The following is a 24,067-nucleotide window of genomic DNA, read 5'->3' on the forward strand; positions in this document are numbered from 1 at the left end:
CTCTCACTCTCACTCTCACTGGAAGCCAGCCCACGAAAGCGATCGTAAAAGAGAGTCACACAAAGGAAAGAGGCAGTGCAAAGAGAATGTTTGGCACCCGGTTTCTTTTACACAACGTCATCGCACTATCACTTAAATTATTTATAATTTATTTTTCACTGATTGAACTTTCTTTTAATTGAAAGCCAGCCTCCTCTTCTGCGTCCGTCGACAGCAGTTCGATCTTCTTCGACTCTCGGCGGAATGAGCGTGCGTGCCCAAGCAAGAGCTTTTGGCTGGAAAGCCAGAGAGAGAGAGAGAGAGAGAGAGAGAGAGCAAACAGCTGATCGGGCGGGCGGCACTGTTATACGAAGCTCAAACAGGTTTTCTCCCGATCGAGACGTTGGTATTCAAAATGTAGAACAGCGTCTAGAAAGGCACAATCATGGTTTAAAAAACCCCTTCAGGTGGATAGTTACTATGACTCCCACTACTTGATCAGAGCATTTTAATTGTAGTTCAAAGATACAGCAGCACTCAATTACATTACATAGCTCTTGAAGGCATGGGCTTTGCCGTACGATCGTGGTTTACATTACCCCTTCAGGTAGGTCGTTACTACAGCGTGGTTTACTACAGCCCTTCTACATTACATGATCAGAGCCTTTGAATCCTAGTCCAAAGATACAGCATGCTTTCATTAATTTGTATTCCATAGCTATGGAGTTTAAGGGCTTGGATGCTGGCTGGATGATATCGGGAACCGATCAGATCAGATCGATTCCCACCAGTATACTTACAGATCTTTGACAATCCATAGCCTATTGCCTTTTGGCGATTTATCTTCATTTCAAAATAAAACCCTTTTTAAAACATGTTCTTCATATAATTGCAAATTTATTTCTATATATACACTACTTGCCAAAATAATAAGTACACGCTTATACGCTTTCTTTCATCTCCTATAAAACTTTTCTAATAAACATAATTAAAAAATCAAAATTACTTTTAGTTTTCTAACCTACAATAGACTATAAAAATGTTTATCATAAGCATTTTTCATTTCAAATATATATTTTATGATCGATTAAACCTTAAAATCATAAATAAGGGCTGGCCAAAATAATAAGTACAGCAATTCTCCAAAGCGAAAAACTAAAAGCGTTTCAAATTTTTTACACTTTTTTCTTATAATTTATAAATTTTTAATAGTATCCTATATAGCCACACTTATTTTGGATGATTTTGGCCATTCTTCTTGGCATACTAGCAATAAGTTTGCGGCAAGTATCCACTGGAATCTTATACCACGTTTTTTGCACAAATTCTCCACAATTCTTTTTCTTTTCGAATAGAATTTTTACCAATTCGACGTTTTAAGTCACCCCAAAGGTTTTAAAATGGGTTTAAGTCAGGAAACTGACTTGGCCAAGCCATAACGTTTACATTTTTTCCCGTAAACCAAGCCTTCACCACCTTTGAGGTGTGCTTTGGGTAATTTTCCGTTAGAAACACCCATCTTAAGGGCATGTTTTCCTCAGCTCAAGGTTGTATAATGACTGTCAAATTTTTTTATACCCGAATTGGATCACATGATCAGTTATGCGATGTACCGGCTCAACGTCATGCCAAGAAAAATGGCCTCAGATACCTATACATCGGTCTCCGTTCTTAACCATTTTCTTTGTGTACCGGAAGTCGAATTCTTTGCCTTTGGGTCGTTGTATACATCTTTTGGAGTCATTATCAAAATGATTTATTTTTGTTTCATCTCTCAATAATATATTATTCCACTTCTAAGACCCATCTGACCCAGACCATGCCAAATGATTTTCAACGACTTTTTGCATCATCTTCAAAATTTTTACTCGGAGTAAGGGAACTTTTCGGACTATACGTCCTGTAAGGTTTATATATTGAAGTCTCCGACGAACCATCAGACCTGATTTTTCTTTGCCAATTTGAGCGGATATGGCCTTGGAAGACATGAACTGATCCTTTTTTGCAAGACTGATTATGCGGGTGTCCGTTGTTTGTAAAGATTTCTTCTTCCATCCTCGATTTTCAATAACCACTTTAGATATTAAAGCATTCTGAACAAAAAATTCCGAGCGTCCAAGACTTTTCGCAATTTCCCGGAGAATTTTCCTTTCTTTTTGAAGACTTATGGAAAACTTCTTTTCTTCAGGAGTAGGGCCTAACTAAAGAATTTTTTTAAACTCTCATGTCTTTAAATATGAAAGAACTCAATAAAAACCAACAATCCTTTGACCAAATCCTTATCTAATCCTTCAAAATTTATAAATAACACCAGTGTACTTATTATTTTGGCCAGACCAAAAATGCCCATTCAGCAAAAATGTATGCATAGAATTTTACTAAGATGGTTCCCCACTTTAATTATACCCGATACTCAAAATGAGTATTGGGGTATATTAGATTTGTGGAAAAAGTGGATGTGTGTAACGTTCAGAAGGAATCGTTTCCGACCCCATAAAGTATATATATTCTTGATCAGCATCAATAGCCGAGTCGATTGAGCCCTGTCTGTCTGTCCGTCTGTCCGTCCGTCCCCTTCAGCGCCTATTGCTCAAAGACTATAAGAGCTAGAGCAACGATGTTTTGGATCCAGACTTCTGTGATATGTCACTGCTACAAAAATATTTCAAAACTTCGCCCCGCCCACTTCCGCCCCCACAAAGGACGAAAATCTGTGGCATCCACATTTTTAAAGATACGATAAAACCAAAAAAGCAGAATCGGTGAGGATGACCATATCTTCTACAGTGCAAAATCTGAACCAGATCGTATAATGATTATAGCCAGAATCAAGAAAACAATTTCATTCTTTCTCGCTCTGTCTCTCTCTAACACACAGGTTTCATGGTCGGTTTTGTCAATTGCAAAATATGAGTTCAAGGATCTCAGAACCTATAAGAGCCAGAGCAACCAAATTTGGTATCCACACTCCTGTGATATCGGACCTTGACCGTTTCGTGTCCAAATTTCGCCACACCCCCTTCCGCCCCCGCAAAGGACGAAAATCTGGGGCATCCACAAATCGCAGAGACTATTAAGGCTAGAGTAACCAAATTTGGTATCCGCACTTCTGTTAGATCTCAGAATTTCGCCCCACCCCCTTCCGCCACCCACAAAAGACGAAAATCTGTTGCATCCACAATATTGCACATTCGAGAAATCTAAAAACGCAGAATCATAGATAATGACCATATCTATCAGATTGCTGAATCTGGATCAGGTCGGATCATTTTTGTAGCCAAAAGCAAGAAATCAATTTTCAGTGGCTACGCAGCGCCCGACGTCACGCTCAGACTGATTTTCTGTCTCTCTCGCACGCACTCTTTGTCGTGTGGTTCAATATTAGCGGCGTCTGCCGGAGGAGAGCCATACTGACTTAGTATCGGGGATAACTGTAGAGTTGCGGTGTCCGCAGCAACTCACAACGTTCCACCTCGTTTTTGATTTAAATAATTGTCAAGACTGTAACCTTTCCGAATATAAGCAATTGGCATCAATACATTTACAAACATTCGAGCTATTCCATAACAAACTAGCATGCGCTAACTAGCACTAGTATATATCTGTGTGATTCTGTTACTTTTTAAATTACAATTAAGCGTCTCGTTTACCGTTACATATTTTTGTTTTCGTTTTTTTTTTCTTTTGTTTCAAACAATTTTTGAATTTTTCTTTTGCTTGTTTATCCGTTTTTATCTTTTTTGTTTGTTTTTGACACATTTTTCTTTTCTTCCTTTCTTGCGAGCCGTCTTCGTTCCGCCCCTGCCGCCGCCCTCACCCGCTCAGGCATCCGACAGATCACTGTGGTAGGCGGTGGGCGTGCCGCCGGCGACCTGCGTCTTCTGCTCATCGTCCATCAGGACGTCCTCGACAAACTCTGCGGTGGCCTCGTGGTGGTTCACCTGCGGCGAGGAGGAGCTCTCGCCACAATTGGTGGCATACACATGGGGCCGACTGCCGCTGGGCAGCTGATTCGAGTCGTCCGTGTCCGCATCGCTGATCGAGTTGAACGCGTTCCCAGAGTTGGCATTCGGGGAGCAGGTGTCATCGTTCGGCGGATAGACGTGCCGATGGTAGCTGCCGCCGCCGCTGCCGCCGCCCCCGATGCTGCTGTCGCCGTCCAGCTCCGCCTCCCGAACGCTGCCAAAGACGGGCGTGTGCGAGGAGCTCTTCCGCAGCGAGGCTGGCGGCGACCAGACCGTCTGGTAGAGCGGCGAGGCGAACACGTACATGTGATTGCCTCCGTACGACTCCATGTCGTAGCTGGGCTGGTAGGAGTCCGTCTCCAGGGGATTGTAGGTGGGCTGGTAGTGCGGCGTCTGCCGCAGGCTGGCCGACCCCGAGGCGCTGCCCGCATAGTGCGGCGTATCGTAGTTCTGCGACCGACTCGAGCTGCTCATGTGCAGCAGCGGCGCGTGCCCGCTGTGGCTGCCACCGGCACTCATCCGATGGGCCGGCAAGGTGGCGTAGATCCCGCGATAGGCCTCGTACGGCGTCTGCGGATAGTAGGCATCGCTCCATCGGACATGGTTCGGTGTGTAGTCGCCCTTGGCGTACAGCTGCATAAAGAGAGCAAAATGCGGTTTATCAAATGCGAATCGCAGGGCACCTGCCATGTGGCAGCACTCACCTGAATGGGCCGACAGAATCCCTTGTTCATGTGCCGAGGCACGCCCAGCGTGTAGCTGTGACTGAAGCCCACCTCGGAGCTGAGCAAGAACTCGTGGAATTTGTTCGGAAAGAGATCGATTTGCTTGTAGTTGTTGTAGATCTCCGCCTGCAAAAGAGATCGAATCAGTTTGCGAATCAAATGGAGAGTGAGCGAGAAAGAAAAAACGAAATTTTCGGCGATACGAAGCGAATACCAAATGGCTCTAATATGCAGACTCCACGGATGATCCGTCACTTACCGTGAGGTTCTTCTTCTTCTTGTAGCTGGCCCAGTTCTGGGCCTCCAGTATGAGCTTGCCGCCGGGCCGCAGCTGGTTGAACATCCGCTTGAAGGCCAGCTTGAGGCCGGCATCCCCGAAATTGAGATGGATCCACTTGGTCACGGAGAGGCACAGAATGAGATCGTACTGCTGCGTATCGTTGGCCATCATCGACTCGTCCTTGAAGACGGGGTTCGTTTGCCGGAAGAAGACGTTCGCCGGGAACTGGTTCTTGTTCGTGGAGAGGTTCGGGGACTTCCCTGCCGGCGGCGGCGCCAGTTGCGGCATGCCGCCGTACGTCAGCGGAAAGTAGATGGGAAAGAACTCGTGCGGCTTCACAAGGAGTGCATCCAATTTGAGCTGCTGCTGCCGTTGCTCCTGGTTCTGATGGTGATGATGGTGGTGGTGATGATGATGATGGTGGGGATGATGGTGATGGGGATGATGGTGGTGGTGAGGATGCAGCAGCTGCTTTTGATCCTGTAGCGCCTTGCGTCGCTTCTTGCCACGTCGCGTTTTCTTGTGCAGACTCCCGGCGGCAGCCTCCTCATCGTCGTCCATGGGTTCGCTCTTCACCAGCTGAGACGTGGGCTCCTGCTTCACCTCCATCTTCACCTTCTCCTCCTTGGGTATGCGCACGAAGATGGACAGATTGCGCCGGGCCCGGCCCACCAGCTCCCGGTCGATGTCGATGCCCAGTATGGTCTTCGGGGCCAGGTGGCGGGCCACCGTGATGGTCATGTGGCCCACGTTGCAGCCAATGTCCAGGATGTCCTTGTTCTGGAAGAGCTCCACATGCCGCTGGAACACCTGCAGCCGCACGTCCCGGAACTCATTCAGCTGCCGAAAGTCCACGTAGCGGTCAAAGTTCCCGTAGCGGTACTTCACCCCATCCGCCCGGAACTTGAGCAGCTTGTTGAGGGGCGGTATCAGGGCCGGCTCCAGCATGAGGGTCGGCTCCTCGGGCATCGGCTTTACCACCGTCCCGGCTGCTGTTGACTCGACGGCGGCCGCGGTGTCCGGCGGCAGGGAGTCCTGTTCCCCGGCCGTATGTGAGGTGGCCGCCGATGTGGTGCTCATGGGGCTGCCCAGGCCTTGCTCCGATAGATCTGGCGTATCGTCGCGTGGGATGTTCACTGCAATCGAGGGGAAATCGGAATTAGTTAAGGGTCCAGAGGGATGGAGACTGCAACTCACCCTCGATGAGGGGCAACTGCCTGGGCGGCTGCTCCTCTACGGGGCTGAGCAGGTACGTTTCGCTGAAAGACGTGGATCGTCGCGTTTTCGGCTTCCGGGTACCGCTGGGCTGCAGCAAACGTGGCGGACGCTTCCATGCCACTGGCTGTGGCACCACGGGACTCACGATCTTGTCCATTCCATCGTTACGATGGAATTTCTATCAGAGATACAAAAAACGGATTAGATATGGCTTCAAATGGGTGAGATTTCAAAGGATTTCCCTACCTTGCTCTTTTGGGAATTGTTGCCTTCGCTGATTTTCCTCTTCCTGCCACCGCCACCGCCGTTGCCGCTGCCACTGCCACTGCCGATGCTGGCCGCACTGCTGCTGCCGAAGCTGAGGCCCGTGCCGCCGACGCCGTAGCACGTGCTGCTCAAATCCAGGCGCAAGTCCCGGCTGACCTGTGCCCGCCTCTCCGCAAGGGTCGAGGCCACGGCCAGGGCTGCGGCCGAGGCCGAGGTCGATGCCGACTTCGAGGCACTCAATAACAGCTCTGTGGAGCCAGACACATCCCCCTCTGACGCTGCAATGGACACATCTTGCTGCTGCTGCTGTTGCGGTGACGATGATGCAGCTGGCGGCGCTGTCGGCGACGAGAGCAGACTCATGTTGCATTCCATTTGTTCCGGTGCCAGTGCCAGTGCCTGGGCCTGTGCCAGTGCCGGTGCGATGCCGCCCAACTGGACAGCCGCCTCTGTGGGCGTGGGAGCCGGCATCTCTGCCGTGGCCATCGAGCGGACATGCGCCTGCTGCTGGCCCATTTCCGCCGTTCCGCCCGTATCCGATGACGATGCCGATGCAGATGCCGGTGCGGCGGCTTCGCTCAGTAGCAGACTGAGGGACGCAGCAGCGGCAGAGCCGGCGGCAGCGAGTGGCGCCACCGGCGATGCCGCCGAGGATGAGGTCCCCGCCTCGTCCAGGGAGACGGAGAGCGTTTCGCTGCCCTCGCCCCCGTCGTCGCCCGCATGGGAGGCGTTGGTCGAGTCGAATGCTTGCGGCTGGCGGTTCTTCCGCGGCCTGTGCTGGCGGTGGTGCGCCTGCGGCTGCTGCTGCAGCTTCAGGTGGCTGCCGCGCGTAAGCATGCCGCCCCGCTTCATCGGCGACGTCAGCTGCTTCTCGTACTCCATCGAGTCGACGGGGTCGAGCAGGTGCAGCGGGTCGTGGATATTGGGCGGTATGATGACCTCCACCTTGGGCGGCGTCGTAGTCGGCGACCGGCGCGGCGTCGTCGCCGGCGTGTTGTTGCTGCTCGACGCGTTCGAGGTGTTCTCGTGCTGCAGCGAGTTGAGGTTGAGGGGATCCGAGATGTTGCCGCCCAGCAGGAACTTGGTGGGCGGCACAATCACCTCCTTCCGCAGCCGCTTCTCCGGCAGGAAGAACTTGGACCTCCCGCAGCAGTAGTGCACGGCATTGGCCGCTGCAGCCGCCGCCGCTGCGCTGCCCGAGATGTTGCTGTTTCCGCTGAGCGAGCTGGTGTCCTTGTTGCTCTGCGCATCCTTGCATCCGGCGTTCACGCCTCCCACGGCATTGATGCCACTATTACCTCCAGCCACGCCGCCGCCTCCTCCTCCTCCGCCGCCGCTGGTTCCGTTGCAGCCGGTGACCAGGCAGCACGTGTGATTGGCATTGTTTCCGGCGCACAGCACATGATGATGATGGCCCCTGGTCGGAATGGAATGGAGTGGAAATGAAGATAAGCGAAAGGAATGCTACAGAATGGAATTCTTCGGCTTCATTCAGCGCATACCCGGTACCCGTATGACACCCAATTAAATACTTTGCGACGGCTTTCGACCCCTTTCCTGCATTCAAGAACCTCTTTTATCCGACAAGTGTTCAGGGACCGTAAAAAAAACTCTTTTTTTCATTCGCGAATTTATTCACTTAAAATAGACGGAAAAAAAACCAATACCAAATACAATTTATAAATTTAATAAAAACGAGGGGGAACGTTGTGAGTTGCTGCGGACACCGCAACTCTACGGTTATACCCGATACTAAGTCAGTATGGCTCTCCTCCGGCAGACGCCGCTAATATTAAACGACTCGACAAAGAGTGCGTGCGAGAGAGACAGAAAATCAGTCTGAGCGTGACGTCGGGCGCTGCGTAGCCACTGCAAATTGATTTGTTCCTATTGGCTATAAAAATGATCTGATCTGATCCAGATTCAGCAATCTGATAGATATGGTCATTATCTCTGATTCTGCGTTTTTAGTTTTCTCGAATGTGCAATATTGTGGATGCAACAGATTTTCGTCCGTTGTGTGGGCGGAAGGGGGTGGCGCGAATATTTGTGATACACGTTTTATAGAAAGATCTAACAGGAGTGCGGATACCAAATGTGGTTACTCTAGCCTTAATAGTCTCTGAGATTTTTGAATATCCCCAGATTTTCGTCCTTTGCGGGGGCGGAAGGGGGTGTGGCGAAATTTTGAAACAAACTCGTCTCGGTCCGATATATTAGGAGTGTGGATACCAAATTTGGTTGCTCTAGCTTTTATAGTCTCTGAGATCTAGGCGCTAATGTTTTACTCTAAGCAAAGCCGCCTATGCTACGTGTGTGTTAGAGAGAGACAGGGCGAGAAAAAATGAAATTGTTTTCCTGATGCTGGCTATAATAATAAACGATCTTATTCAAACTCTGCAGTCTTAAAGATATGGTCATTCTCTACGATTCAGCGTTTTTGGTTTTCTCATATCTTTAAAATTGTGGATGCCACAGATTTTCGTTCTTTGTGGGGGTGGGAGTGGGCGGGGCGAAGTTTTGAAATATTTTTGTAGCAGTGACATATCACAGAAGTCTGGATCCAAAACATCGTTGCTCTAGCTCTTATAGTCTTTGAGCACTAGGCGCTGAAGGGGACGGACAGACGGACAGACAGACGGACGGACGGACGGACAGACAGACAGGACTCAATCGACTCGGCTATTGATGCTGATCAAGAATATATATTTACTTTATGGGGTCGGAAACGATTCCTTCAGGACGTTACACACATCCACTTTTACCACAAATCTTTTTGAGCTCATTCATTTTGAGTATCGGATATAAAAACGAGGGGGAACGTTGTGAGTTGCTGTGGACACCGCAACTCTACAGTTATACCCGATACTAAGTCAGTATGGCTCTCCTCCGGCAGACGCCGCTAATATTAAACGACACGACAAAGAGTGCGTGCGAGAGAGACAGAAAATCAGTCTGAGCGTGACGTCGGGCGCTGCGTAGCCACTGCAAATTGATTTGTTCCTATTGGCTATAAAAATGATCTGATCTGATCCAGATTCAGCAATCTGATAGATATGGTCATTATCTATGATTCTGCGTTTTTAGTTTTCTCGAATGTGCAATATTGTGAATGCAACAGATTTTCGTCCTTTGTGTGGGCGGAAAGGGGTGGGGTGAAATTTTGAGATACACGTTTTATAGTAAGATCTAACAGGAGTGCGGATACCAAATTTGGTTACTCTAGCCTTAATAGTCTCTGAGATTTTTAAATATCCCCAGATTTTCGTTCTTTGCGGGGGCGGAAGGGGGTGTGGCGAAATTTTGAAACAAACTCGTCTCGGTCCGATATATTAGGAGTGTGGATACCAAATTTGGTTGCTCTAGCTTTTATAGTCTCTGAGATCTAGGCGCTAATGTTTTACTCTAAGCAAAGCCGGGCTATGCTACGTGTGTGTTAGAGAGAGACAGGGCGAGAAAAAATGAAATTGTTTTCTTGATGCTGGCTATAATAATATTACGATCCAATTCAGATTCCGCAGTCTTAAAGATATGGTCATTCTCTACGATTCTGCGTTTTTGGTTTTCTCATATCTTTAAAATTGTGGATGCCACAGATTTTCGTCCTTTCTGGGGGTGGGAGTAGGCGGGGCGAAGTTTTGAAATATTTTTGTAGCAGTGACATATCACAGAAGTCTGGATCCAAAACATCGTTGCTCTAGCTCTTATAGTCTTTGAGCACTAGGCGCTGAAGGGGACGGACAGACGGACAGACGGACGGACGGACGGACAGACAGACAGGACTCAATCGACTCGGCTATTGATGCTGATCAAGAATATATATACTTTATGGGGTCGGAAACGATTCCTTCTGGACGTTCCACTTTTACCACAAATCTAATATACCCCAATACTCATTTTGAGTATCGGATATAAAAACGAGGGGGAACGTTGTGAGTTGCTGCGGACACCGCAACTCTACAGTTATACCCTGATACTAAGTCAGTATGGCTCTCCTCCGGCAGACGCCGCTAATATTAAAGGACACGACAAAGAGTGCGTGCGAGAGAGACAGAAAATCAGTCTGAGCGTGACGTCGGGCGCTGCGTAGCCACTGCAAATTGATTTGTTCCTATTGGCTATAAAAATGATCTGATCTGATCCAGATTCAGCAATCTGATAGATATGGTCATTATCTATGATTCTGCGTTTTTAGTTTTCTCGAATGTGCAATATTGTGAATGCAACAGATTTTCGTCCTTTGTGTGGGCGGAAGGGGGTGGGGTGAAATTTTGAGATACACGTTTTATAGTAAGATCTAACAGGAGTGCGGATACCAAATTTGGTTACTCTAGCCTTAATAGTCTCTGAGATTTTTAAATATCCCCAGATTTTCGTTCTTTGCGGGGGCGGAAGGGGGTGTGGCGAAATTTTGAAACAAACTCGTCTCGGTCCGATATATTAGGAGTGTGGATACCAAATTTGGTTGCTCTAGCTTTTATAGTCTCTGAGATCTAGGCGCTAATGTTTTACTCTAAGCAAAGCCGGCTATGCTACGTGTGTGTTAGAGAGAGACAGGGCGAGAAAAAATGAAATTGTTTTCTTGATGCTGGCTATAATAATATTACGATCCAATTCAGATTCCCCAGTCTTAAATATATGGTCATTCTCTACGATTCTGCGTTTTTGGTTTTCTCATATCTTTAAAATTGTGGATGCCACAGATTTTCGTCCTTTGTGGGAGTGGGAGTAGGCGGGGCGAAGTTTTGAAATATTTTTGTAGCAGTGACATATCACAGAAGTCTGGATCCAAAACATCGTTGCTCTAGCTCTTATAGTCTTTGAGCACTAGGCGCTGAAGGGGACGGACAGACGGACAGACAGACGGACGGACGGACGGACAGACAGACAGGACTCAATCGACTCGGCTATTGATGCTGATCAAGAATATATATACTTTATGGGGTCGGAAACGATTCCTTCTGGACGTTACACACATCCACTTTTACCACAAATCTAATATACCCCAATACTCATTTTGAGTATCGGATATAAAAACGAGGGGGAACGTTGTGAGTTGCTGCGGACACCGCAACTCTATAGTTATACCCGATACTAAGTCAGTATGGCTCTCCTCCGGCAGACGCCGCTAATATTAAACGACACGACAAAGAGAGCGTGCGAGAGAGACAGAAAATCAGTCTGAGCGTGACGTCGGGCGCTGCGTAGCCACTGCAAATTGATTTGTTCCTATTGGCTATAAAAATGATCTGATCTGATCCAGATTCAGCAATCTGATAGATATGGTCATTATCTATGATTCTGCGTTTTTAGTTTTCTCGAATGTGCAATATTGTGGATGCAACAGATTTTCGTCCTTTGTGTGGGCGGAAGGGGGTGGGGCGAAATTTTGAGATACACGTTTTATAGTAAGATCTAACAGGAGTGAGGATACCAAATTTGGTTACTCTAGCCTTAATAGTCTCTGAGATTTTTAAATATCCCCAGATTTTCGTTCTTTGCGGTGGCGGAAGGGGGTGTGGCGAAATTTTGAAACAAACTCGTCTCGGTCCGATATATTAGGAGTGTGGATACCAAATTTGGTTGCTCTAGCTTTTATAGTCTCTGAGATCTAGGCGCTAATGTTTTACTCTAAGCAAAGCCGGCTATGCTACGTGTGTGTTAGAGAGAGACAGGGCGAGAAAAAATGAAATTGTTTTCTTGATGCTGGCTATAATAATAATACGATCCAATTCAGTTTCCGCAGTCTTAAAGATATGGTCATTCTCTACGATTCTGCGTTTTTGGTTTTCTCATATCTTTAAAATTGTGGATGCCACAGATTTTCGTCCTTTGTGGGGGTGGGAGTGGGCGGGGCGAAGTTTTGAAATATTTTTGTAGCAGTGACATATCACAGAAGTCTGGATCCAAAACATCGTTGCTCTAGCTCTTATAGTCTTTGAGCACTAGGCGCTGAAGGGGACGGACATCTGAAAACGCGGACAGACAGACGGACGGACGGACGGACAGACAGACAGGACTCAATCGACTCGGCTATTGATGCTGATCAAGAATATATATACTTTATGGGGTCGGAAACGATTCCTTCTGGACGTTACACACATCCACTTTTACCACAAATCTAATATACCCCAATACTCATTTTGAGTATCGGATATAAAAACGAGGGGGAACGTTGTGAGTTGCTGCGGACACCGCAACTCTACAGTTATACCCGATACTTAGTCAGTATGGCTCTCCTCCGGCAGACGCTGCTAATATTAAACGACACGACAAAGAGTGCGTGCGAGAGAGACAGAAAATCAGTCTGAGCGTGACGTCGGGCGCTGCGAAGCCACTGCAAATTGATTTGTTCCTATTGGCTATAAAAATGATCTGATCTGATCCAGATTCAGCAATCTGATAGATATGGTCATTATCTATGATTCTGCGTTTTTAGTTTTCTCGAATGTGCAATATTGTGGATGCAACAGATTTTCGTCCTTTGTGTGGGCGGAAGGGGGTGGGGTGAAATTTTGAGATACACGTTTTAGAGTAAGATCTAACAGGAGTGCGGATACCAAATTTGGTTACTCTAGCCTTAATAGTCTCTGAGATTTTTAAATATCCCCAGATTTTCGTTCTTTGCGGGGGCGGAAGGGGGTGTGGCGAAATTTTGAAACAAACTCGTCTCGGTCCGATATATTAGGAGTGTGGATACCAAATTTGGTTGCTCTAGCTTTTATAGTCTCTGAGATCTAGGCGCTAATGTTTTACTCTAAGCAAAGCCGGCTATGCTACGTGTGTGTTAGAGAGAGACAGGGCGAGAAAAAATGAAATTGTTTTCTTGATGCTGGATTTAATAATAATACGATCCAATTCAGATTCCGCAGTCTTAAAGATATGGTCATTCTCTACAATTCTACGTTTTTGGTTTTCTCATATCTTTAAAATTGTGGATGCCACAGATTTTCGTCTTTTGTGGGGGCGGAAATGGGCGGTGCGAAGTTTTGAAATATTTTTGTAGCAGTGACATATCACAGAAGTCTGGATCCAAAACATCGTTGCTCTAGCTCTTATAGTCTTTGAGCACTAGGCGCTGAAGGGGACGGACAGACGGTCGGACGGACAGACGGACAGACGGACAGACAGACAGACAGACAGGGCTCAATCAAATCGGCTATTGATGATGATCAAAAATATATATACTTTATGGGGTCGGAAACGATTCCTTCTGGACGTTACACACATCCACTTTCACCACAAATCTAATATACCCCAATACTCATTTTGAGTATCGGGTATAAAAATTAAAATTAACGAGGGGGAACGTTGTGAGTTGCTGCGGACACCGCAACTCTACGGTTATACCCGATACTAAGTCAGTATGGCTCTCCTCCGGCAGACGCCGCTAATATTAAACGACACGACAAAGAGTGCGTGCGAGAGAGACAGAAAATCAGTCTGAGCGTGACGTCGGGCGCTGCGTAGCCACTGCAAATTGATTTGTTCCTATTGGCTATAAACATGATTTGATCTGATCCAGATTCAGCAATCTGATATATATGATCATTATCTATGATTCTGCGTTTTTAGTTTTCTCGGATCCTCAATATTGTGGATGCAACAGATTTTCGTCCTTTGAGGGGGCGGAAGGGAGTGGGGCGAAATTTTGAGATATACGTTTTATAGTGAGATCTAACAGGAGTGCGGATACGAAATTTTATTACTGTAGCCTTAATAGTCTCTGAGATTTGTGAATATCCCCAGATTTTCATCCTTTGCGGGGGCGGAAGGGGGTGTGGCGAAATTTTGAAACAAACTCGTCTCGGTCCGATATATTAGGAGTGTGGATACCAAATTTGGTTGCTCTAGCTTTTATAGTCTCTGAGATCTAGGCGCTAATGTTTTACTCTAAGCAAAGCCGCCTATGCTACGTGTGTGTTAGAGAGAGACAGGGCGAAAAAAATGAAATTGTTTTCTTGATGCTGGCTATAATAATAATACGATCCAATTCAGATCCGCAGTCTTAAAGATATGGTCATTCTCTACAATTCTACGTTTTTGGTTTTCTCATATCTTTAAAATTGTGGATGCCACAGATTTTCGTCCTTTGTGGGGGCGGAAGTGGGTGGGGCGAAGTTTTGAAATATTTTTGTAGCAGTGACATATCACAGAAGTCTGGATCCAAAACATCGTTGCTCTAGCTCTTATAGTCTTTGAGCACTAGGCGCTGAAGGGACGGACAGACGGACAGACGGACGGACGGATAGACGGACAGACGGACAGACGGACGGACAGACAGACAGGGCTCAATCGACTCGGCTATTGATGCTGATCAAGAATAAATATACTTTATGGGGTCGGAAACGATTCCTTCTGGACGTTACACACATCCACTTTTACCACAAATCTAATATACCCCAATACTCATTTTGAGTATCGGGTATAAAAAACGAGGGGGAACGTTGTGAGTTGCAGCGGACACCGCAACTCTACAGTTATACCCGATACTAAGTCAGTATGGCTCTCCTCCGGCAGACGCCGCTAATATTGAACGACACGACAAAGAGTGCGTGCGAGAGAGACAGAAAATCAGTCTGAGCGTGACGTCGTGGGCTGTGTAGCCAGTGCAAATTGATTTGTTCCTTTTGGCTATAAAAATGATCTGATCTGATCCAGATTTAGCAATCTGATAGATATGATCATTATCTATGATTCTGCGTTTTTAGTTTTCTCGTATCCTCAATATTGTGGATGCAACAGATTTTCGTCCTTTGTGTGGGCGGAAGGGGGTTGTGCGAAATTTTGAGATATATGTTTTAAAGTGAGATCTAACAGGAGTGCGGATACCAAATTTGGTTACTCTAGCCTTAAAAGTCTCTGAGATTTGTGAATATCCCCAGATTTTCATCCTTTGCGGGGGCGGAAGGGGGTGTGGCGAAATTTTGAAACAAACTCGTCTCGGTCCGATATATTTGGAGTGTGGATACCAAATTTGGTTGCTCTAGCTTTTGTAGTCTCTGAGATCTAGGCGCTAATGTTTTACTCTAAGCAAAGCCGGCTATGCTACGTGTGTGTTAGAGAGAGACAGGGCGAGAAAAAATGAAATTGTTTTCTTGATGCTGGCTATAATTATAATACGATCCAATTCAGATTCTGCAGTCTAAAAGATATGGTTATTCTCTACGATTCTGCGTTTTTGATTTATTCGTATCTTTAAAAATGTGGATGCCACAGATTTTCGTCCTTTGTGGAGCGGAAGTGGGCGGGGCGAAGTTTTGAAATATTTTTGTAGCAGTGACATATCACAGAAGTCTGGATCCAAAACATCGTTGCTCTAGCTCTTATAGTCTTTGAGCACTAGGCGCTGAAGGGGACGGACAGACGGTCGGACGGACAGACGGACAGACAGACAGACAGACAGGGCTCAATCGACTCGGCTATTGATGCTGATCAAGAATATATATACTTTATGGGGTCGGAAACGATTCCTTCTGGACGTTACACACATCCACTTTCACCACAAATCTAATATACCCCAATACTCATTTTGAGTATCGGGTATAAAAATTAAAATTAACGTGGGGGAACGTTGTGAGTTGCTGCGGACACCGCAACTCTACGGTTATACCCGATACTAAGTCAGTATGGCTCTCCTCCGGCAGACGCCGCTAATATTAAACGACACGACAAAGAGTGCGTGCGAGAGAGACAGAAAATCAGTCTGAGCGTGACGTCGGGCGCTGCGTAGCCACTGCAAATTGATTTGTTCCTATTGGCTATAAAAATGATTTGATCTGATCCAGATTCAGCAATCTGATATATATGATCATTATCTATGATTCTGCGTTTTTAGTTTTCTCGTATCCTCAATATTGTGGATGCAACAGATTTTCGTCCTTTGTGGGGGCGGAAGGGGGTGGGGCGAAATTTTGAGATATACGTTTTATAGTGAGATCTAACAGGAGTGCGGATACGAAATTTTATTACTGTAGCCTTAATAGTCTCTGAGATTTGTGAATATCCCCAGATTTTCATCCTTTGCGGGGGCGGAAGGGGGTGTGGCGAAATTTTGAAACAAACTCGTCTCGGTCCGATATATTAGGAGTGTGGATACCAAATTTGGTTGCTCTAGCTTTTATAGTCTCTGAGATCTAGGCGCTAATGTTTTACTCTAAGCAAAGCCGCCTATGCTACGTGTGTGTTAGAGAGAGACAGGGCGAAAGAAATGAAATTGTTTTCTTGATGCTGGCTATAATAATAATACGATCCAATTCAGATTCCGCCGTCTTAAAGATATGGTCATTCTCTACAATTCTACGTTTTTGGTTTTCTCATATCTTTAAAATTGTGGATGCCACAGATTTTCGTCCTTTGTGGGGGCGGAAGTGGGCGGGGCGAAGTTTTGAAATATTTTTGTAGCAGTGACATATCACAGAAGTCTGGATCCAAAACATCGTTGCTCTAGCTCTTATAGTCTTTGAGCACTAGGCGCTGAAGGGGACGGACAGACGGACAGACGGACGGACGGACAGACGGACGGACGGACAGACGGACGGACGGACAGACAGACATGGCTCAATCGACTCGACTATTGATGCTGATCAATAATATATATACTTTATGGGGTCGGAAACGATTCCTTCTGGACGTTACACACATCCACTTTTACCACAAATCTAATATACCCCAATACTCATTTTGAGTATCGGGTATAGTTATTACACGAGGGGGAACGTTGTGAGTTGCTGCGAGTGCGTGCGAGAGAGACAGAAAATCAGTCTGAGCGTGACGTCGTGGGCTGTGTAGCCAGTGCAAATTGATTTGTTCCTTTTGGCTATAAAAATGATCTGATCTGATCCAGATTCAGCAATCTGATAGATATGATCATTATCTATGATTCTGCGTTTTTAGTTTTCTCGTATCCTCAATATTGTGGATGCAACAGATTTTCGTCTTTTGTGTGGGCGGAAGGGGGTGGTGCGAAATTTTGAGATATACGTTTTAAAGTGAGATCTAACAGGAGTGCGGATACCAAATTTGGTTACTCTAGCCTTAATAGTCTCTGAGATTTTTGAATATCTCCAGATTTTCGTCCTTTGCGGGGGCGGAAGGGGGTGTGGCGAAATTTTGAAACAAACTCGTCTCGGTCCGATATATAAGGAGTGTGGATACCAAATTTGGTTGCTCTAGCTTTTGTAGTCTCTGAGATCTAGGCGCTAATGTTTTACTCTGAGCAAAGCCGCCTATGCTACGTGTGTGTTAGAGAGAGACAGGGCGAGAAAAAATGAAATTGTTTTCTTGATGCTGGCTATAATAATAATACGATCCAATTCAGATTCCGCAGTCTTAAAGATATGGTCATTCTCTACAATTCTACGTTTTTGGTTATCTCATATCTTTAAAATTGTGGATGCCACAGATTTTCGTCCTTTGTGGGGCGGAAGTGGGCAGGGCGAAGTTTTGAAATTTGGTTGCTCTAGCTTTTGTAGTCTCTGAGATCTAGGCGCTAATGTTTTACTCTAAGCAAAGCCGCCTATGCTACGTGTGTGTTAGAGAGAGACAGGGCGAGAAAAAATTAAATTGTTTTCTTGATGCTGGCTATAATAATGATACGATCCAATTCAGATTGCGCAGTCTTAAAGATATGGTCATTCTCTACAATTCTACGTTTTTGGTTTTCTTATATCTTTAAAATTGTGGATGCCACAGATTTTCGTCCTTTGTGGGGGCGGAAGTGGGCGGGGCGAAGTTTTGAAATATTTTTGTAGCAGTGACATATCACAGAAGTCTGGATCCAAAACATCGTTGCTCTAGCTCTTATATTCTTTGAGCACTAGGCGCTGAAGGGGACGGACAGACGGACAGACGGACAGACAGACGACGGACGGACGGACAGACAGACAGGACTCAATCGACTCGGCTATTGATGCTGATCAAGAATATATATACTTTATGGGGTCGGAAACGATTCCTTCTGGACGTTACACACATCCACTTTTACCACAAATCTAATATACCCCAATACTCATTTTGAGTATCGAGTATAATTATTAAAACGAGGGGGAACGTTCAGAGTTGCTGCGGACACCGCAACTCTACAGTTATACCCGATACTAAGTCAGTATGGCTCTCCTCCGGCAGACGCCGCTAATATTAAACGACACGACAAAGAGTGCGTGCGAGAGAGACAGAAAATCAGTCTGAGCGTGACGTCGGGCGCTGCGTAGCCACTGCAAATTGATTTGTTCCTATTGACTATAAAAATGATCTGATCTGATCCAGATTCAGCAATCTGATAGATATGGTCATTATCTATGATTCTGCGTTTTTAGTTTTCTCGAATGTGCAATATTGTGGATGCAACAGATTTTCGTCCTTTGTGGGGGCGGAAGGGGGTGGGGCGAAATTTTGAGATACATGTTTTATAGTGAGATCTAACAGGAGTGCGGATACCAAATTTGGTTACTCTAGCCTTAATAGTCTCTGAGATTTTTTAATATCTCCAGATTTTCGTCCTTTGCGGGGGCGGAAGGGGGTGTGGCGAAATTTTGAAACAAACTCGTCTCGGTCCGATATATAAGGAGTGTGGATACCAAATTTGGTTGTTCTAGCTTTTGTAGTCTCTGAGATCTAGGCGCTAATGTTTTACTCTAAGCAAAGCCGCCCATGCTACGTGTGTGTTAGAGAGAGACAGGGCGAGAAAAAATGAAATTGTTTTCTTGATGCTGGCTATAATAATAATACGATCCAATTCAGATTCCGCAGTCTTAAAGATATGGTCATTCTCTACAATTCTACGTTTTTGGTTTTCTCATATCTTTAAAATTGTGGATGCCACAGATTTTCGTCCTTTGTGGGGGCGGAAGTGGGCGGGGCGAAGTTTTGAAATATTTTTGTAGCAGTGACATATCACAGAAGTCTGGATCCAAAACATCGTTGCTCTAGCTCTTATAGTCTTTGAGCACTGGGCGCTGAAGAGGACGGACAGACGGACAGACAGACGACGGACGGACGGACAGACAGACAGGACTCAATTGATCGGCTGATGCTGATCAAGAATATATATACTTTATGGGGTCGGAAACGATTCCTTCTGGACGTTACACACATCCACTTTTACCACAAATCTAATATACCCTAACACTCATTTTGAGTATCGGATATAAAACAAACGAGGGGGAACGTTGTGAGTTGCTGCGGAGACCGCAACTCTACAGTTATACCCGATACTAAGTCAGTATGGCTCTCCTCCGGCAGACGCCGCTAATATTAAACGACACGACAAGGAGTGCGTGCGAGAGAGACAGAAAATCAGTCTGTGCGTGACGTCGGGTGCTGCGTAGCCAGTGCAAATCGATTTGTTCCTTTTGGCTATAAAAATGATCTGATCTGATCCAGATTCAGCAATCTGATATATATGATCATTATTTATGATTCTGCGTTTTTAGTTTTCTCGTATTCTCAATATTGTGGATGCAACAGATTTTCGTCCTTTGTGGGGGCGGAAGGGGGTGCGGCGGAATTTTGAGACATACGTTTTATAGTGAGATCTAACAGGAGTGCGGATACCAAATTTGGTTACTCTAGCCTTAATAGTCTCTGAGATTTTTTAATATCTCCAGATTTTCGTCCTTTGCGGGGGCGGAAGGGGGTGTGGCGAAATTTTGAAACAAACTCGTCTCGGTCCGATATATTAGGAGTGTGGATACCAAATTTGGTTGCTCTAGCTTTTGTAGTCTCTGAGATCTAGGCGCTAATGTTTTACTCTAAGCAAAGCCGCCTATGCTACGTGTGTGTTAGAGAGAGACAGGGCGAGAAAAAATGAAATTGTTTTCTTGATGCTGGCTATAATAATAATACGATCCAATTCAGATTCCGCAGTCTTAAAGATATGGTCATTCTCTACAATTCTACGTTTTTGGTTTTCTCATATCTTTAAAATTGTGGATGCCACAGATTTGCGTCCTTTGTGGGGGCGGAAGTGGGCGGGGCGAAGTTTTGAAATATTTTTGTAGCAGTGACATATCACAGAAGTCTGGATCCAAAACATCGTTGCTCTAGCTCTTATAGTCTTTGAGCACTAGGCGCTGAAGGGGACGGACAGACGGACAGACAGACGACGGACGGACGGACAGGCAGACAGGACTCAATCGACTCGGCTATTGATGCTGATCAAGAATATATATACTTTATGGGGTCGGAAACGATTCCTTCTGGACGTTACACACATCCACTTTTACCACAAATCTAATATACCCTAATACTCATTTTGAGTATCGGATATAAAAAAAACGAGTGGGAACGTGGAGACCGCAACTCTACAGTTATACCCGATACTAAGTCAGTATGGCTCTCCTCCGGCAGACGCCGCTAATATTAAACGACACGACAAGGAGTGCGTGCGAGAGAGACAGAAAATCAGTCTGAGCGTGACGTCGGGTGCTGCGTAGCCAGTGCAAATCGATTTGTTCCTTTTGGCTATAAAAATGATCTGATCTGATCCAGATTCAGCAATCTGATATATATGATTATCTATGATTCTGCGTTTTTAGTTTTATCGTATTCTCAATATTGTGGATGCAACAGATTTTCGTCCTTTGTGGGGGCGGAAGGGGGTGGGGCGAAATTTTGAGATATACGTTTTATAGTGAGATCTAACAGGAGTGCGGATACCAAATTTGGTTACTCTAGCCTTAATAGTCTCTGAGATTTTTTAATATCTCCAGATTTTCGTCCTTTGCGGGGGCGGAAGGGGGTGTGGCGAAATTTTGAAACAAACTCGTCTCGGTCCGATATATTAGGAGTGTGGATACCAAATTTGGTTGCTCTAGCTTTTGTAGTCTCTGAGATCTAGGCGCTAATGTTTTACTCTAAGCAAAGCCGCCTATGCTACGTGTGTGTTAGAGAGAGACAGGGCGAGAAAAAATGAAATTGTTTTCTTGATGCTGGCTATAATAATAATACGATCCAATTCAGATTCCGCAGTCTTAAAGATATGGTCATTCTCTACAATTCTACGTTTTTGGTTTTCTCATATCTTTAAAATTGTGGATGCCACAGATTTTCGTCCTTTGTGGGGGCGGAAGTGGGCGGGGCGAAGTTTTGAAATATTTTTGTAGTAGTGACATATCACAGAAGTCTGGACGGACAAACGGACAGACGGGCAGACGGACGGACGGACAGACGGACAGACGGACCGACGGACAGACGGACAGACGGACGGACGGACAGACGGACAGACGGACAGACAGACATGGCTCAATCGACTCGGCTATTGATGCTGATCAAGAATATATATACTTTATGGGGTCGGAAACGATTCCTTTTGGACGTTACACACATCCACTTTTACCACAAATCTAATATACCTCAATACTCATTTTGAGTATCGGGTATAACGAGGGGGAACGTTGTGAGTTACTAAGTCAGTATGGCTCTGCTCCGGCAGACGCCGCTAATATTGAACGACACGACAAAGAGTGCGTGAGAGAGAGACAGAAAATCAGTCTGAGCGTGACGTCGGGCGCTGCGTAGCCAGTGCAAATTGATTTGTTCCTTTTGGCTATAAAAATTATCTGATCTGATCCAGATTCAGCAATCTGATAGATATGATCATTATCTATCATTCTGCGTTTTTAGTTTTCTCGTATCCTCAATATTGTGGATGCAACAGATTTTCGTCCTTTGTGGGGGCGGAAGGGGGTAAGGCGAAATTTTGAGATATACGTTTTATAGTGAGATCTAACAGGAGTGCGGATACCAAATTTGGTTACTCTAGCCTTAATAGTCTCTGAGATTTTTTAATATCTCCAGATTTTCGTCCTTTGCGGGGGCGGAAGGGGGTGTGGCGAAATTTTGAAACAAACTCGTCTCGGTCCGATATATTAGGAGTGTGGATACCAAATTTGGTTGCTCTAGCTTTTGTAGTCTCTGAGATCTAGGCGCTAATGTTTTACTCTAAGCAAAGCCGCCTATGCTACGTGTGTGTTAGAGAGAGACAGGGCGAGAAAAAATGAAATTGTTTTCTTGATGCTGGCTATAATAATAATACGATCCAATTCAGATTCCGCAGTCTTAAAGATATGGTCATTCTCTACAATTCTACGTTTTTGGTTTTCTCATATCTTTAAAATTGTGGATGCCACAGATTTTCGTCCTTTGTGGGGGCGGAAGTGGGCGGGGCGAAGTTTTGAAATATTTTTGTAGCAGTGACATATCACAGAAGTCTGGACGGACAAACGGACAGACGGGCAGACGGACGGACGGACAGACGGACAGACGGACCGACGGACAGACGGACAGACGGACGGACGGACAGACGGACAGACGGACAGACAGACATGGCTCAATCGACTCGGCTATTGATGCTGATCAAGAATATATTTACTTTATGGGGTCGGAAACGATTCCTTTTGGACGTTACACACATCCACTTTTACCACAAATCTAATATACCCCAATACTCATTTTGAGTATCGGGTATAACGAGGGGGAACGTTGTGAGTTACTAAGTCAGTATGGCTCTGCTCCGGCAGACGCCGCTAATATTGAACGACACGACAAAGAGTGCGTGAGAGAGAGACAGAAAATCAGTCTGAGCGTGACGTCGGGCGCTGCGTAGCCAGTGCAAATTGATTTGTTCCTTTTGGCTATAAAAATTATCTGATCTGATCCAGATTCAGCAATCTGATAGATATGATCATTATCTATCATTCTGCGTTTTTAGTTTTCTCGTATCCTCAATATTGTGGATGCAACAGATTTTCGTCCTTTGTGGGGGCGGAAGGGGGTGGGGCGAAATTTTGAGATATACGTTTTATAGTGAGATCTAACAGGAGTGCGGATACCAAATTTGGTTACTCTAGCCTTAATAGTCTCTGAGATTTTTGAATATCTCCAGATTTTCGTCCTTTGCGGGGGCGGAAGGACTCTAAGCAAAGCCGCCTATGCTACGTGTGTGTTAGAGAGAGACAGGGCGAGAAAAAATGAAATTGTTTTCTTGATGCTGGCTATAATAATAATAGGATCCAATTCAGATTCCGCAGTCTTAAAGATATGGTCATTCTCTACAATTCTACGTTTTTGGTTTTCACATATCTTTAAAATTGTGGATGCCACAGATTTTCATCCTCTGTGGGGGCGGAAGTGGGCGGGGCGCAGTTTTGAAATATTTTTGTAGCAGTGACATATCACAGAAGTCTGGACGGACAAACGGACAGACGGACAGACGGACGGACGGACAGACGGACAGACGGACGGACGGACAGACGGACAGACGGACAGACAGACATGGCTCAATCGACTCGGCTATTGATGCTGATCAAGAATATATATACTTTATGGGGTCGGAAACGATTCCTTTTGGACGTTACACACATCCACTTTTACCATAAATCTAATATACCCCAATACTCATTTTGAGTATCGGGTATAACGAGGGGGAACGTTGTGAGTTACTAAGTCAGTATGGCTCTGCTCCGGCAGACGCCGCTAATATTGAACGACACGACAAAGAGTGCGTGAGAGAGAGACAGAAAATCAGTCTGAGCGTGACGTCGGGCGCTGCGTAGCCAGTGCAAATTGATTTGTTCCTTTTGGCTATAAAAATTATCTGATCTGATCCAGATTCAGCAATCTGATATATATGA

General features: G+C 45.7%; 2 protein-coding genes across 2 annotated transcripts in view; both read right to left on the bottom strand.

The window, feature by feature from the left end:
* Window positions 1-3,446: 3,446 nt before the first annotated feature.
* Window positions 3,447-5,129, bottom strand: LOC117193415 (probable RNA methyltransferase bin3). The gene is made up of 3 exons (XM_033398166.1): window positions 4,929-5,129; window positions 4,649-4,795; window positions 3,447-4,577 (listed from the first exon to the last, which is right to left on the bottom strand). Exons 1-3 carry the CDS (start codon window positions 5,118-5,120, stop codon window positions 3,801-3,803), a joined length of 1,116 nt encoding a protein of 371 aa, XP_033254057.1. The 5' UTR covers window positions 5,121-5,129; the 3' UTR covers window positions 3,447-3,800.
* A 155-nt stretch (window positions 5,130-5,284) lies between these two features.
* Window positions 5,285-24,067, bottom strand: part of LOC117192923 (probable RNA methyltransferase bin3) — a 37,061-nt gene continuing 18,278 nt past the window's right edge. Inside the window, exons 2-5 of the mRNA XM_033397655.1 lie at window positions 6,876-7,851; window positions 6,147-6,345; window positions 5,536-6,085; window positions 5,285-5,333 (exon numbers count right to left, since the gene is read on the bottom strand). Coding sequence (XP_033253546.1) covers window positions 5,285-5,333; window positions 5,536-6,085; window positions 6,147-6,345; window positions 6,876-7,851 — 1,774 coding nt within the window. The remainder of the gene's footprint in view (window positions 5,334-5,535; window positions 6,086-6,146; window positions 6,346-6,875; window positions 7,852-24,067) is intronic.

Source organism: Drosophila miranda (assembly GCF_003369915.1).
Source record: "Drosophila miranda strain MSH22 chromosome Y unlocalized genomic scaffold, D.miranda_PacBio2.1 Contig_Y2_pilon, whole genome shotgun sequence".
In the NCBI taxonomy this organism is placed as follows: Eukaryota; Metazoa; Arthropoda; class Insecta; order Diptera; family Drosophilidae; genus Drosophila; species Drosophila miranda.